The sequence below is a fragment of the Podarcis vaucheri genome, assembly GCF_965113315.1.
Source record: "Podarcis vaucheri genome assembly, chromosome: 1".
Lineage (NCBI taxonomy): Eukaryota > Metazoa > Chordata > Lepidosauria > Squamata > Lacertidae > Podarcis > Podarcis vaucheri.
Window position 1 is genome coordinate 33,311,716 of NC_138759.1, and position 13,665 is coordinate 33,325,380.

General features: G+C 42.2%; 1 protein-coding gene across 1 annotated transcript; it reads right to left on the reverse strand.

Annotated features, from left to right (window-relative positions):
- Window positions 1-25: 25 nt before the first annotated feature.
- Window positions 26-13,631, reverse strand: BBOF1 (basal body orientation factor 1). Its single transcript, XM_082215014.1, has 11 exons — window positions 13,534-13,631; window positions 13,144-13,405; window positions 12,009-12,074; window positions 10,502-10,645; window positions 9,681-9,761; window positions 9,141-9,211; window positions 8,744-8,888; window positions 6,969-7,462; window positions 4,040-4,144; window positions 2,367-2,435; window positions 26-449 (listed from the first exon to the last, which is right to left on the reverse strand). The coding sequence occupies exons 1-11, from the start codon at window positions 13,572-13,574 to the stop codon at window positions 332-334; spliced, it is 1,596 nt and encodes a 531-aa protein (XP_082071140.1). The 5' UTR covers window positions 13,575-13,631; the 3' UTR covers window positions 26-331.
- Window positions 13,632-13,665: the final 34 nt, after the last annotated feature.

The window sequence follows — 13,665 nt, forward strand, 5'->3', positions numbered from 1 at the left end:
TTGAATTAAGGCAAAAATCAGAAAGTTTCACCTTATCAGAAAGGGCTTTGAACGAAATGCCCTCATTTTTTATTTCAGAATACAGTTATACAATACAAAGACTTTAAAATGAAACAAATGTTACCAAGATATAGGATTCCATCTTGCAAGAAAGCATTAGTGAATTTTTAAAAAAGAAAGTCAAGTTGCCTTGAAAGAATAACTGAAGTAGTAAATTGAAATGTATAGAAAACATTTGAATTTCATCACTGCAGCATTATTTGCCTGATAGACCTGGAGCCCAAGAAGAAAGGTGGCTTTCATTATATATTTTTCTTGATTAGCAGCCATCTTAGTTGGATTGTGGTGGTATAACCTGAATATCTGGAAGGGATGATCCTTTACGAGGTGACTCCGATAGTGGTGCCTGCTGAGTGATGAAAGCATAGACAGGAATTGTATCATCAGTGCTGTAATGGAAAGACAGTAAGAAAAGATCAGCATTAGCACATACATTCATCCAGATAAGCCTAACAATTGCCCTCAGTGTATTACACTTTCCATCTCAATTGTACTCAAGATTTCAGCAGCAAATTTAACCCCTTTTCACATTTAGGCTATAGGCCCAAACACAACCACACTTTTAGGGACGTTTCCCCTAATAGAACTGTCTCTCCTGCACAGAAAACTGTTCTGCTGTGCTTAGATCTTTGTGGGGGGTGATCCTAGATCAGGGGTCAGCAAACTTTTTCAGCAGGGGGCTGGTCCACTGTCCCTCAGATCTTGTGGGGGGCCGGACTATATTTTGAAAAAAATAATAATGAACGAATTCCTATGCCCCAGAAATAACCCAGAGATGCATTTTAAATAAAAGCACACATTCTACTCATGTAAAAAACACCAGGCAGGCCCCAGAAACCACCCAGAGATGCATTTTAAATTAAAGGACACATCCTACTCATGTAAAAACATGCTGATTCCCGAACCATCCGCGGGCTGGATTTAGAAGGTGATTGGGCTCGATCCAGCCCCCAGGCCATAGTTTGCCTACCCATGTCCTAGATAGTTGACAACAAAGGTCCTGGCCCATACTAAGGATGTCCTCCTGTGGGTAATGTCCTCAGCCATGCACATTGGAGGCCCTGTGCCCTTGTCTCCACTTTCAACCTATTTTGCAGCCGTCTACCTTAGGCCAGCTGTTAGCTGGAACTCCAAAGAGTTCCCATTCCTTTCTCTGAAGGAATGAGAATATCAAGACCAGGTTGTGGCACTTGTCCTGATCTAGTAATGGTAGCCTAATAGCTGCCCAAACTTCACGGAGAAGGAAAATCAGTTACTGGACTTCCCCAAACCCCATGCAAGTCAACAAAGAGGTGATAAGTAGGCCAGATTGAAAACAGATAATAAACCCTGCAAGGAAAAAAGCATTTCTCAGTGTGTAAGAGAAAGAAAGAGTATATACAGTGCCTTTAAAATGCCATGTTCTGGAACAAAGCATAGCTGAGGGGGATAAAGTAGCCCTGAGCTGTTTTTCTTTCTTTCTAAATATAGAGCTGCATGACTCAATAATAAATAATTATTAATAATAATAATAATAATAATAATAATAATAATAATAATAATAATTTATTATTTATGCCCTGCCCAACAAAATATTTAAATACTATAGTCCGTCAAACATTAAAAGCTTCCCTAAACAGGGCTGCCTTCAGATGTCTTCTAAAAGTCTGGTAGTTGTTTTTGACATCTGGTGGGAGGGCGCTCCACAAGGCGGGTTGCCACTACCAAGAAGGCCCTCTGCCTGCTTCCCTGTAACTTGGCTTCTCACAGCAAGGGAATCGCCAGAAGGCCCTCTGCATCCTATTTCCTCTGCATCTCCATCTGTTACCCTCCCTCCTCCACAGGTCTCTCTGCATCCTATTGGACTTCTTTGTCTCTTTTTTCTCTAATTAGAGTCTACATCTCCATCTCTCAGCACCCCTGCTTTTTTCTTCCTTTGTGGCCACCTTCCATATCTACCTTTCTTTCACTGTGTAAATTGCTGGGAGAGTGTTGCCTTGTGTCTGTTGATCAAACCCAATGAAGAAGTCAGACATGCAGAACAACTAGCTACAACATGCGGGAAAAGGTAATGCTAATTCCATCACATATATCCAGAAGGATAGAAAGTGAAGATGTAGTAATACAAGCATTCTTACCTTATTTTCTGTGGCTTTTGGTTGGACCTAGTCTGTCTTACATGACACTGCCAGCATAGATCTTCCCATGCTGGCAGGGTAACATGGGAATTGCTCATGCTAGTACTAACTACCATTGCCCTTTCTGGAAAGTGGGACAGTGCTACAAAAAGAACTACTAAGTCACTAGATAAATGCAAATTCTCTTACCCAGCGTTCTTTGGTTCTGCTAAATTTATTGTGTCTGGAGTTATGGGAACCAAAGCTTGACCGTATTTCCTATAAAACAGAAATGACAGCAAAAATCATCAGTTCAGTTCCCATTTCTGTAATTTTCCTTGTGATGAGAGTTGGATGAAAAGACACTGCTGATCTGTTATCAAGCATTTTGTCTCTCCTTTGCCCAGAACTCCCAGAGTCAATGCTATTCTGTGACCCTGCAAAACTTTGGGGAAATCATTGACTCTGCAATGAATCTGAACAAACCTGAACTTCTGTTCCATTTTCTCCTCCTGAATAGTTAGTTTGCACTTTATTTCAATACTATGTGTCAGAATGCACTAGTAACTAAGGCTGTGAGCCTAACCATGTCTACTCAGAAGTCAGTCCCACTGAATTCAATGGAGCTCACTGCTACTTATTGCCAGATAAGTGGGATTCGAATCACTGCTTAAATTTTCAAAACTAGAGAAAATACTTCATAATTCTGTCATTTTAAATTTTAGTACTTCTTAATAAAGTCTGGATACCCATTTCCCCCATTAGCTAGTTAGGACCTGTACAAGAAAAAGGAACACAGAAATATTTTTCCAAGCTACTCTTTCCTATTTGCATTCTTGCTCTAATACAGAGGGCGACATCCAGTAGCATTCATCCTTTTCAGCAGTGGAGGCAGGACTTGCAGAAGCTTCCATCTTCCGCTTGCAGGAGTTAACGTCTCTTTTTTGTTCTGACTATGCTAGGAAAGGACGCGGGTGGTGCTGTGGGTTAAACCACAGAGCCTAGGACTTGCCGATCAGAAGGTCGGTGGTTCAAATCCCTGCGATGGGGTGAGCTCCCGTTGCTCGGTCCCAGCTCCTGCCAACCTAGCAGTTCGAAAGCACGTCAAAGTGCAAGTAAATAAATAGGTACCGCTCCAGCGGGAAGGTAAATGGTGTTTCCGTGCGCTGCTCTGGTTTGCCAGAAGCGGCTTAGTCCTGCTGGCCACATGACCCGAAAGCTGTACGCCGGCTGCCTCGGCCAATAAAGCAAGGTGAGCACCGCAACCCCAGAGTCGGTCACGACTAGACCTAATGGTCAGGGGTCCCTTCACCTTTATGTTAGGAAAGCAGGGCAGCTAGAATTTCTCAGTCTCAGGCCTAGTGGTTCTAATTCAATCAAAAGCAAAATATGGTATTTACTTTCTGCAAACCCCTCCTTCCAAAAAAATCTGGTTTAGCTAGTGAAAGTTCCAGTTTCAACATTTCCTCCCCCAACACCACCAGAGGAGTGTTTCCAACTACCCTTCGGAAGCCCTGCAAGTTGCTGCAGGAAAGGAACTATGAGTGATCACGTGAGAGGGGTGTTTCTAGGACCAAGCAGAAACTATCAAGCTCTCTTGTAATTTTTTGCTATTGCAAATTCTTTGTTAATGCCATCTTATTATATTAGTACTGAAATGTTGTGTTTTTTATTTGTTATAGTTTGCTATTATGTTCTTTTATTATGTTGTTATGAAATTGTTCCTATGATGTTGCCTTTTGTTGTAAGTCACTTTGAGCATGATTCTTTTTGTGGACCATTTCTCAAGGGTTTCTGTTTGGCGAACAAGTGCTGAACTGAAAAATAGGCAGCTACCCTAAGGATTCTATAGCCCTTGCTCGCTGTAACAGACAGGACTTTACCGTTGTTTAAGCCCATTCATTTTTGCAAAGAGTAGCCTCAGCACACTCTCCTTCTGTTCCCAGGTCAAATCAGAAATGTCCAGTTTTCCTTTCTGAATATTTGTCCTACAGAAAAAAAGATAAAATCAATAAATCAGTACCTTACGACCATAAACCTACAAATATATACCCTAAATGACTGTGTCCTAGATCAGCTGGTCACTGAACTGATGGAGGAGGAAGTGACCCTGGACTTAATCTTAAGGGGCATCCAAGAACTGGTGTGATTGGGAACAGTCATTGTGCCACTAATGAATCCAATATATGTGTAAAATGGACAATTGCCAAAGTCCAACGCATCACATTTGACTTCAAAAAGAAGCTTCTAAAAAATTAGGGGACTGTTAAAAAGGAATTTGAAAGGGAAAGTCAGGAAAGTCAAATCTTCCCAGAATGTTTTCGGATCATCCAAAACCTCAGTAATAGCAGCTTAGATCAGGAAAGACACCACCAAGGTTCTCCTGGAGGTGCAACCGTAAAACTGCTAGCACGTTTGCAAAATGAAGGAAGGTCCGGTATGGTTTCAAATTAGATGGGGGACCATGTGTTGAGATTTCAGCATTGCGGGGGGCTGGGACTAGATGACCCCCGGGATGCCTTCCAACTCCACAATTCTATGATTCTTAGGCCAAGAGGATGCCACTGCAATTAAGGAGCAACTTCAAGGAAGCTATTAGATTCAAGAAGGAATGTTTCAGGGGGGAAATGGGCCAAATGAGGGGGGAAAGGAAAACAAACTTCAGCCAAAAAAATAAAAAGCAAGCAGATGGCAAGGAATGTCCCCAAATAAATAAATTTAAAAATGCATTTACAGCTAGCAATAAAAAGTATGTAAATTAAAAGTAGAAGCTAGCTAGGGAACAGCTGGACCTTTAGACTACAAGGGTGTTAAAGTGTGCAGATGGAAGAAAGGGAAATCAAAGAAAAGCTTTTGCTTCCAAAGATGTAAGGCAAGCACTTGTAACTGAACTAACTTTCTCAGGAAAGGACTCTGAGGGACATAGGCGCCGACTCCATGGGGCTTGAGGGGGCTTGAGCCCCCTCAAAAAAAATTTGGGGGGGCTCAGCCCCCCCAATAATCTCGGGCGCCCTTCAGCAGAGCGCCGCCGCCGTCCCCCGCCTCCTCCCCACCTGCTCCCTCGCCAGCCAGCCAGCCAGCCGCGCGCCCTAGCCGGAGAGCCCCGGCCGTCCCCCGCGAGATTAGGGAATCCCCGGGGGCGGGGGCTCCTGCCTCTAGCCCCAGGTTTCCCGCATATCAGCTGTTCCGGAGCTGATTGATAGGCGCAGCACGCTCTCCCCTATACGCTCACGAGGGGGCGGCGCCACTTTATTTGCATATTCATGAGCTTATTTGCATATTCATGAGCTTATTTACATTTCACGAGCTTTCCCGGGCCCCCCCAATATTTTTTATAAGTCCGCGTCCCTGCTGAGGGACTAAGGCAAATAGTGGTGACAAGACACAAAGGTATTATGGACAAAATAAAAATGATCACCTGATCCAGATGGCATCCGACTAAGAGTTCTTAAAGACCTCAAATTGCTGATCTTGTAACAAAAATATGTAGTTTGTCCTTAAGACTGGTACTGTATCTGTGTTTGAGGACTGGAAAGTGGTCAATGTAACACCAATGTTTAAGAAGGGATCCAGGAAATTACAGGCAGGTTAGTTGAACATCTGTTCCAGGAAAACTGGTGGAAAAGGTATTAAAAATAACATTATAGTATACAGAAGAACAAGCCTTGCTCAAGAAGATTCAGAGCTCTTTGAGAGCATCTGGAAGCATGTGAATCGGGGTGATCCAGTACACACAGTGTGCTTGGACTTTCAAAAAGCTCTTGATAAAGTACCTCGTCAAAGACTCTTGGGTAAGCTTAACAGAGATAAGAGAACAGGTCCTCTTACAGATCAGTAACTGCTGGAAATAAAACAGGAAGCAGAGAAGAGGAATAAACGGACAGTTCTTCAAATGGAGAGATGGAAGAAGCAGAGTCCTTCAGGGATCTGCATTGGAAGCAGTGCTTTTTAAACTTATTCTTCATGATTTGGATTTGGGGTGACATCCAGTTGTTCAGGTTGGCAAAAACAAACAGGACAAAGGGATTGTGAGGAACTCTAATAGGTTCTTCCTAAACTGGGTGAACAGACATTAAAATGGCATGCGCAATTTAAGCACCACGTAAAGTGATACACACTGGGGAAAGAAGTCCTAACTTCACATATCTGCTTATATGGTCTGAACCGGTGGTGCCTAACCACAAGAGAGATTTAGGATCATGACATTAAGAGCTGTTTTGATAATGGAATTGACTACCTGAGAAGGTGATGGACTCTCCTTCATTGGAGACTTGTAAACAGGGATTGGATGACTACCTATCAGGGATTCCTTAGTTGTGTTTCCAGCATTACACAGGGTTAGATTACATGACCCTTTAGATCCCTTTCAACTCTACAATTATATGGCTCTATCTCCTTACTCTTGTGCTGCAGTAAGCTCCTCTATCTGGCTTCCAGGTTTCTCTCCAGGCAATGCCTCTCCTTGGGTATTTTGGCCAGGATGGAATGTGCCCTTAAATTCTGACAGTGCATTTTGCTTGCCAGAATACAGGATAGAGAGAGTGTGTGAAGGAACTAGCTTATTGTACAAAAGTAAAATTTTCATTTGTCACTACACCCACTTTACCTTTGGCTCCACTCACTACTGGCATGTGGTCCCAGAAGGTTGCCAAGAAAGAAATGTGTTTCAAGCTAAAAAAGGATCCCTACCCTGGCCCTATCCTAAGACAGTCTAAATTGAGGTGTACTATTTCACAGGGATTTTTACACACTTTCTGTTCCTGGCAGCCAGGGCCACCAGAAAGAAAACTTCTACAATTCTACCACATGTACCATTTCTCTGCTTCCTGAAGGTCCATTTGTACACTATTTGTGCTGTGCTCATTGTTGTTAAAGGTTCTGATTTTAGGGTATTCATCTTTCCCTGCATATGCTGCCATCATTTTTCTTTGATATGCATCTTGAGCCACCTGCTTGTAGCACTTTCTGCTGGTTATGATCTCCTGTTTCACCTGCTCCAGAGCATCTAAGAAGAACTTCTCCACCTCAGTCCTTTGGTCCAGGATATTTCTGGCCAGTTTCTTCACTCTGCTCATCTCTCGTTCCTTCATTTCCAGCAGCTGCTGCAGCTTTGCAATTTCTGTCTGGCCTGCCTGGTTCTGCATTAAAGCCTTCTGTTGGGTACTTTCAACTTCAGTTTTAAATTCTCGGGTCATATGATAAACAGCTTCTTCCAGTTTTTTCACCTTGTTTTGCAGGTCCTGGATCAGGGCTTTTTGCTGAGTAATTTGCCGTATCTTTTCCTGAACTAACAATTCATTGGTTTCCTTTAAAAATAAATAAATAAAATTACTTGCAAGGTAATACTGTTTGAAAGCTGTCTTTTGATCATCAAAGCTTTCAAACAATTAAAATTCTTGAAACTGTTTTAAACAAAATTGAAAACTTCAATGGATTACAGGCTAGATTAAAATTTGTCCTGCTTGCAACATTCACCAGTCTCAGATAGGCAGATTAAAGAGTCCACTGCTGAACAGCTTGCACACACCTTGTCTCCCTTCAACTCATGCTCAATCTGATAAAAACAAACTTAACATAAGCTTTCTCTTCCAGTTAATATGCAAAACTAGTGCATTTTGGAGGGAAACTACTATAGGTTTTAGGTTAGCCACAGGTAGTTGAAACGGACAGTGTTCAATTGGAATGACTAATTTATGTTTAAATCTAGAACTTTCACAATAGTGATGGGATTTGGACTAATGTTAAAACTATTCTGGCTCTGATATGTGACTATAATAATAAATAATGGGTAGAATTCAATGCTGTGCTTCTTCTATCGTTCAGTCTGCACAAGCAGCAGCCTGCCAGATGGAACGATCCTGCCTCCCCCATGCACTGTTCTGGGGTTCTCCTGTCCGCCAGCTCAGAGCCAATTTGGGATGGTTGGGAAGAGGGAGCCCAATCGCAAGGGGGTTGAGCTGCTTAGGTAAATCCCACCCACTGAATATATCCCAAAATCTCAAAATACCGAAGGAGAAAATATAGAACATGGTCTTCAGTGGACACCTATTCATGCATTACTGGTGTGTAAGGCATTTGCATGCTCAAGGCCCACAACATGACCCCACCCCTGAAATTACATCCCCAGGCTGCATAACAAATGGCCACATGTTGAATGGTATCTGAAAATGATTCCATATGCACAAGCTGCCGTTCAAATACAAGGATCCACGTGATCAGGACAGTTACACAACCAGATGTACTATTGACATCTAGGTGCCACATGTAGGTGTAACAGCAGCTGCTCCCATGTTTGCATTCCTTTGAATGCAGATAAAGGCTAGATAAAGACTAGCCTGGGAACAAGTCATCAGGCCTGCCCCTGTTTCAACACGAGTGCCCTACATGCAAGTAACATGTGAATTGGTGTTAGAAGCCTTTTCATTACAGAACAGAACAGGAGCTTTAGCTTCCCAATATACCACCAAATGTTAAGTGATTTTGGCATAGATATGGAGAGGTGCTAGCTCTCATGAACCTGCACAAATAGAATTTCAAGGCATCTTATGTATAGGAGAATGAAAAAGGTAAGAAGTCATAAACTTAACCTTCTCCTGCAAGAGAAAGGCATTTTTCTCCTCCAATTTTTGCTTGGCTTTTTGTAACTCTTCTGTTTCCTTCATGTGGTATCCAAGAGCCTCATGAAGACGAACATTCTCTGAAAAAACAGCTTTTCCAGCAGCATCCAACTGCCTGAATAAATGTAAAGACTATTCAGCAGTTGGAATCACAAATTTCCTGTATCAATCACAATACGTCACAGTGCACAAGCTGTAGATACAAAACAAACAGATGCTGACAGCATTCATGGGTATGTTAAGGCTGCTTTGGTCCAGCATCATATTTACTTATCAGAAACAAAGCACCCATGTGGATATCCTACGAATTACCATACTTTAGCACCTTCACAATGGTTAAAGAACAGAGAAATCAAGTAAGTCTTACATAATGGCTTCATGGTGAGCCCTTTCTGCTAGCATATAAATCTTCTTCTCTGCCTCTCTTTCAAGTCGTTGCTGAAAGAAGCATAAACAGATATTTTGCAATGAAAACCAGGCATAAAGCGGCATTCACATTTCAAAAGTATGTGAAGGAAGTGTTTGCCCCTTCTGTGTTATAGAAAATAATAAAAGGTTGCACTGTGAAAGCTGAGGTTCAATACAGACAGAGGCGGAATGGCAGAGATCCATAACTTTTCCTTAAAATCTGTACCTATTTCCTTATTTATTATTTCAGGCTGGGGGAAGATAACAGAACAGGCAAAATTATGCAAATCTGGAATCTGGATCAGTACAGTACTTCATATTTCTTCATTCCATACATATCTAGGTGGTTCAAAAAGTTGTCCATGCATAGACTGCAAGCCCCTAGTGCTGCCTCGGAGCTGTTTGAACTGGTGGATTGAAGCAGACATCCTGTGCATTATCGCAAGGACTGTGCATGCTGAAACCACATATGCACCGTACTACTGCCCAAACACTATACCTTTTCTTCAAGGAACTTTTTCTCCAACATGCAAATTGTTTCCTGATGTTCTTTTTCTGTGATTTCCATAATTTCATTGAGCTAGGATTTTAAGAAATATTTAATTATTATTTTAACCATCTAAATGACAATTTAAACAAAACTCTCTAGAGTGGTATCTCACAATATGCCACACATTTTTCTTATATGTCCATATTGCATGCCTTGAAACTCACAGTGCTTTCACTATCTGTTTCCTGAAAATTTACCAGCTCACTTTTTCACATTTTTGCAAGTTTGCATATCAGGTAACCAATGCTTTTTTCTAGAAAAATAGTTGCCAGTACTCACCGTGAAGTTGTTACAATAAGTACCACACTTTTTAACAACAACAAAAGAGGTGCCAGTACCGCTTCCCCTTCAAAGTATACCGTGAAAAAAGCACTGCAGGTAACATTTACTTTGTGAGCAATGGCATACTTTGTGAGCAGTGCTGATAGCACAGGCCTTGCATACCTTCTCACATTTTGACATAGCTTTTAATCTTTATCAGAGTATATAATCCAAAATCTGCTACACACAAATCTTGAAAATATCTCAGTTGAAGTGCACATCACATTATATATGATAAGCTTAATAAATTGCTAAAAGGTCATCAAACTGCAAATGTAAACACTTGATTTTCTTACAAAAATCCAAGGAAAAAACTTTCTGTCTCATTCTAGTAACTTCTGAGCCTGTCTCTCAAAACTTCATTTCATTTTTCCAAATTACACTTTGGCAGTCCAGCAATCACCCAATGCACTTCTAATGCTTAGCAGAATAGATGCTAATAAACTTACATCTTCAAGTTGTTTTTCCAAAAAAGCTTTCTTTTTGCGAAAATCCATTATCATTTTCAGCTCAACTTGAATTAGGCCAATTTCTTTGGCCTTCTTGTTGAATTTTTCCTCCATCTCCTCCAACTGTTTGGTGTAATATTGTACCTGCAAATTAGAAACTTTTAGCAAGATTAAAAAAAAACCTAATGGTGCAATCCTACCCTAGGTATCTGCTGGCCGAATGGCCTTTGGAAGTGGAAGAACTCCTTTTCTACTGGTGGAATTGAACCTACAGAGGCAGAACAAGCTATCCACTGCCAGAACCCTGTTGTTACACTGATGGAAGACCCTATCAGCTGAAAAATTACACCAGCAAAATCCCAGAGGTAGAGTTGCAGAGAAAAGGGTAGGGCATGGAGGAGAAGCATACTATCAGTGTTTGTAATTGCACACTCATATCCATGAACATGGAGGAAATCTATGTGAGGACACAAACTGGCTTAAGTTCTGATTGTCCCACTGATTACCATGGGAGGAAACAGAGAAAAATGACCATTGCTCACCCCACCTGCAACATGCTTTCCCTGAGTTCTCCCCCTCCCCTCCCTAGTTGGTGATAGTTAGATGCTGCTCCAATTCTGCAAATTCCTGGACAAAGGCTTTTTGGTAAGAGACATAGGTATGGCAAAAATTTATTTTTTTTTAATTCTGAAAAATGAGCATATTGCATTAGGATCAGCTTGATGTGTAGCATGTTTAAAAACAATTCACATTAAAGAGCATCACTAGGGAAGAGCGACCACTAAAGAACTAAAATAACTTAACAAAATGAAGCTTTAAATGATGACTTTTTAGAACCAATAATAGTATAACAATTCCAAGTCAGTTCTACCTCCAGTTGCATAAGCCAAATGTCGATGAGAACTCTATCTCTGACTCTAGGCATGCTTATTTAGTCATTGAGTTGAATGGAACTTAATCCCAGGTAGGGGTGTATTGCCATGAGGTTGAGTATTAACATACTTTGGACTTAGTTTTCCAATTTTTTTCTGGCAAATCCTGCCCCCCAAAAACAGTTAAGGTAGGATTGCCATACTCCCAAAAGTGAAAATCCGGACAACGTTGTTGAGTTTTTTTTTTCTGGGGGGAGGGGAGGAGAGGGGGGACAAAATTGTTAGGAACACACCCACACCCCAATTATGTTTTTAGACTTTTAAAATGATTTTTAAAGCATTTCTTTTTTTAAAAGAAACCTCTACTTGCCATATGTCCAGGTTTTCCCAAACATTTTGACACTTCGGCAAAAATCCACCCAGATGCCATTTTCAGAGCCCGAACGTATGGCAGCCCTAGTTAAAGACTTAGTCATGACTTAAAGAGTAGAGCCACTAGAGATTAGAAGATTAAATATATTTACTGTAAAACAATCTTGTGCAACTTATCTATTGTCAGGTACAACCCAAAACGTGTTTAGTCTGGTTTTCAGTGTCCCATTGTACCAACAGAATCAAAAGACATGTCCATTCACCAGTTCATCATTCTCTTCTTTGGCTTTTTGCTTCACCTCAATCAACTGCAGCTTTAGCTTCTCAATCTACATATTAAAAAAAGAAAATGAGAGAAAAAATCAATCATTTTATGGATTGGAAAAATCCAGTTCAGGGCTCACATGGTGGAATGGAAGAACAAAGAGCTTTCCCAAGGTGAGGGTGTGTGACCTAGCTAAGCCTGACAGGACAGCTTTATAGTTTTGGTCCCTCCACACATTAATTAGATTTAAGCATGTTAGTTATATGAGGGTGATTATTTCATACTTTGTTCTCTATATCTTTCTTTGCAAAAGTGCTACAGTAGATAGGGTATTTGCTGTGAAAGTCTTACAGTCAGTGGGCTGAATAAGTAGGCTGCAAAGTTGTAAAGGAAAGCCAAACTATACATACTGAATGACACTCCATATTAGTACTTTTGTACTATTGATTTTGAAGACCAATGGAAAATGAAAGGATAATAGTTTTGGCAAACACTATCTGTTGCAAAGAAAGAAAAGTGTTGAAGAGAAACACTTTCCTCCTCATCTAGGTTGTTTTTCCACTTAAAAAGCGTAGCAGTGGCGATTGCTCTGAAATTCTATGTCACGTCTCCATTCTGAAAGTACATGCCATATGACAGGTGTGGGGAACCTCTGGTGCTCCAGATGTTCCTGAACTACAGCTCCCAGCCTTTGGCCACTCTTGCTAGGGCTAAAAAGGCAACATCTGGAGGGTTAAAAGTTTCCCACACCAGTTTTAAGATTGCCTAATGAATACAACAGCAATCAGTTCCTTCATTTTTATTTTTATTTTGGTTGTGAGGCTTTTTTGTGTATACACACGTATATAGTGCTTTTTTTCTGGGAGGACGCAGGGGGATGCATACCCCTAAACATTTTGTGCATCTAAGTTTGGCCTCATTGAGGGGTAGTATTTCAATATGAGTAGGAAAGTGAGAGCACCCCTAAACATGTTTTTTAGAAAAAGAGAGCACTGCATGTGTGTATAAAAACCGTGGAACTAGACAGATGATTCTGAATTAGCTCGACAGGCTGGAAAGACCGTAGCCTTCAGCGTTCAGGGGTAGCAACTCTGCAAAAGGAGGAGGAGGTTCGCCTGCTGTTCCGCACCTACCAGATCTTCCTTCTCTATGTCCTGCCTCTTGAGGTAGCCCATCACGTCCACCGTGTCCCTCTCCAGCCGCCGCTGCTGCCGCTCCAGCTCCTCGTTGTTCAGCGCGAGGCGGCGGGCGGCGGCGCGGTACTCCTTGCGGGAGAGCTCGGTCACCTCCAGCCTGGCCTCCCATAGCGACGCCGCCGCTTTAGCCCTGTCGGCCTCCGACTCCTCCTTCAGGGCCTTCACGTCAACCTTCTTGCCGCTGCCGCCCTTCTTCCCCCTGAGGGAAGCGAGCGACACCGCGCCATGGGAGGGTCAAGGGGGGGGTCCGGGCGACTCTCGCCCCCACCCGCCAGATTTGCCCCAGCGCCATCCCGCCCGCCCGTCCCCGTCTCCCTAGCTACCTACTTCCCTCCTTTCGCCGCTTTCGCCTTCCCTTTCCCCTTCATGTTTCCCCCTAGAAGCCACGCCGGTGTTTTCCCTCGCGGCGGCCCGTTGCTACGGCAACCGGGCGTCGCGGGAAGATGAGGACGACGGCGC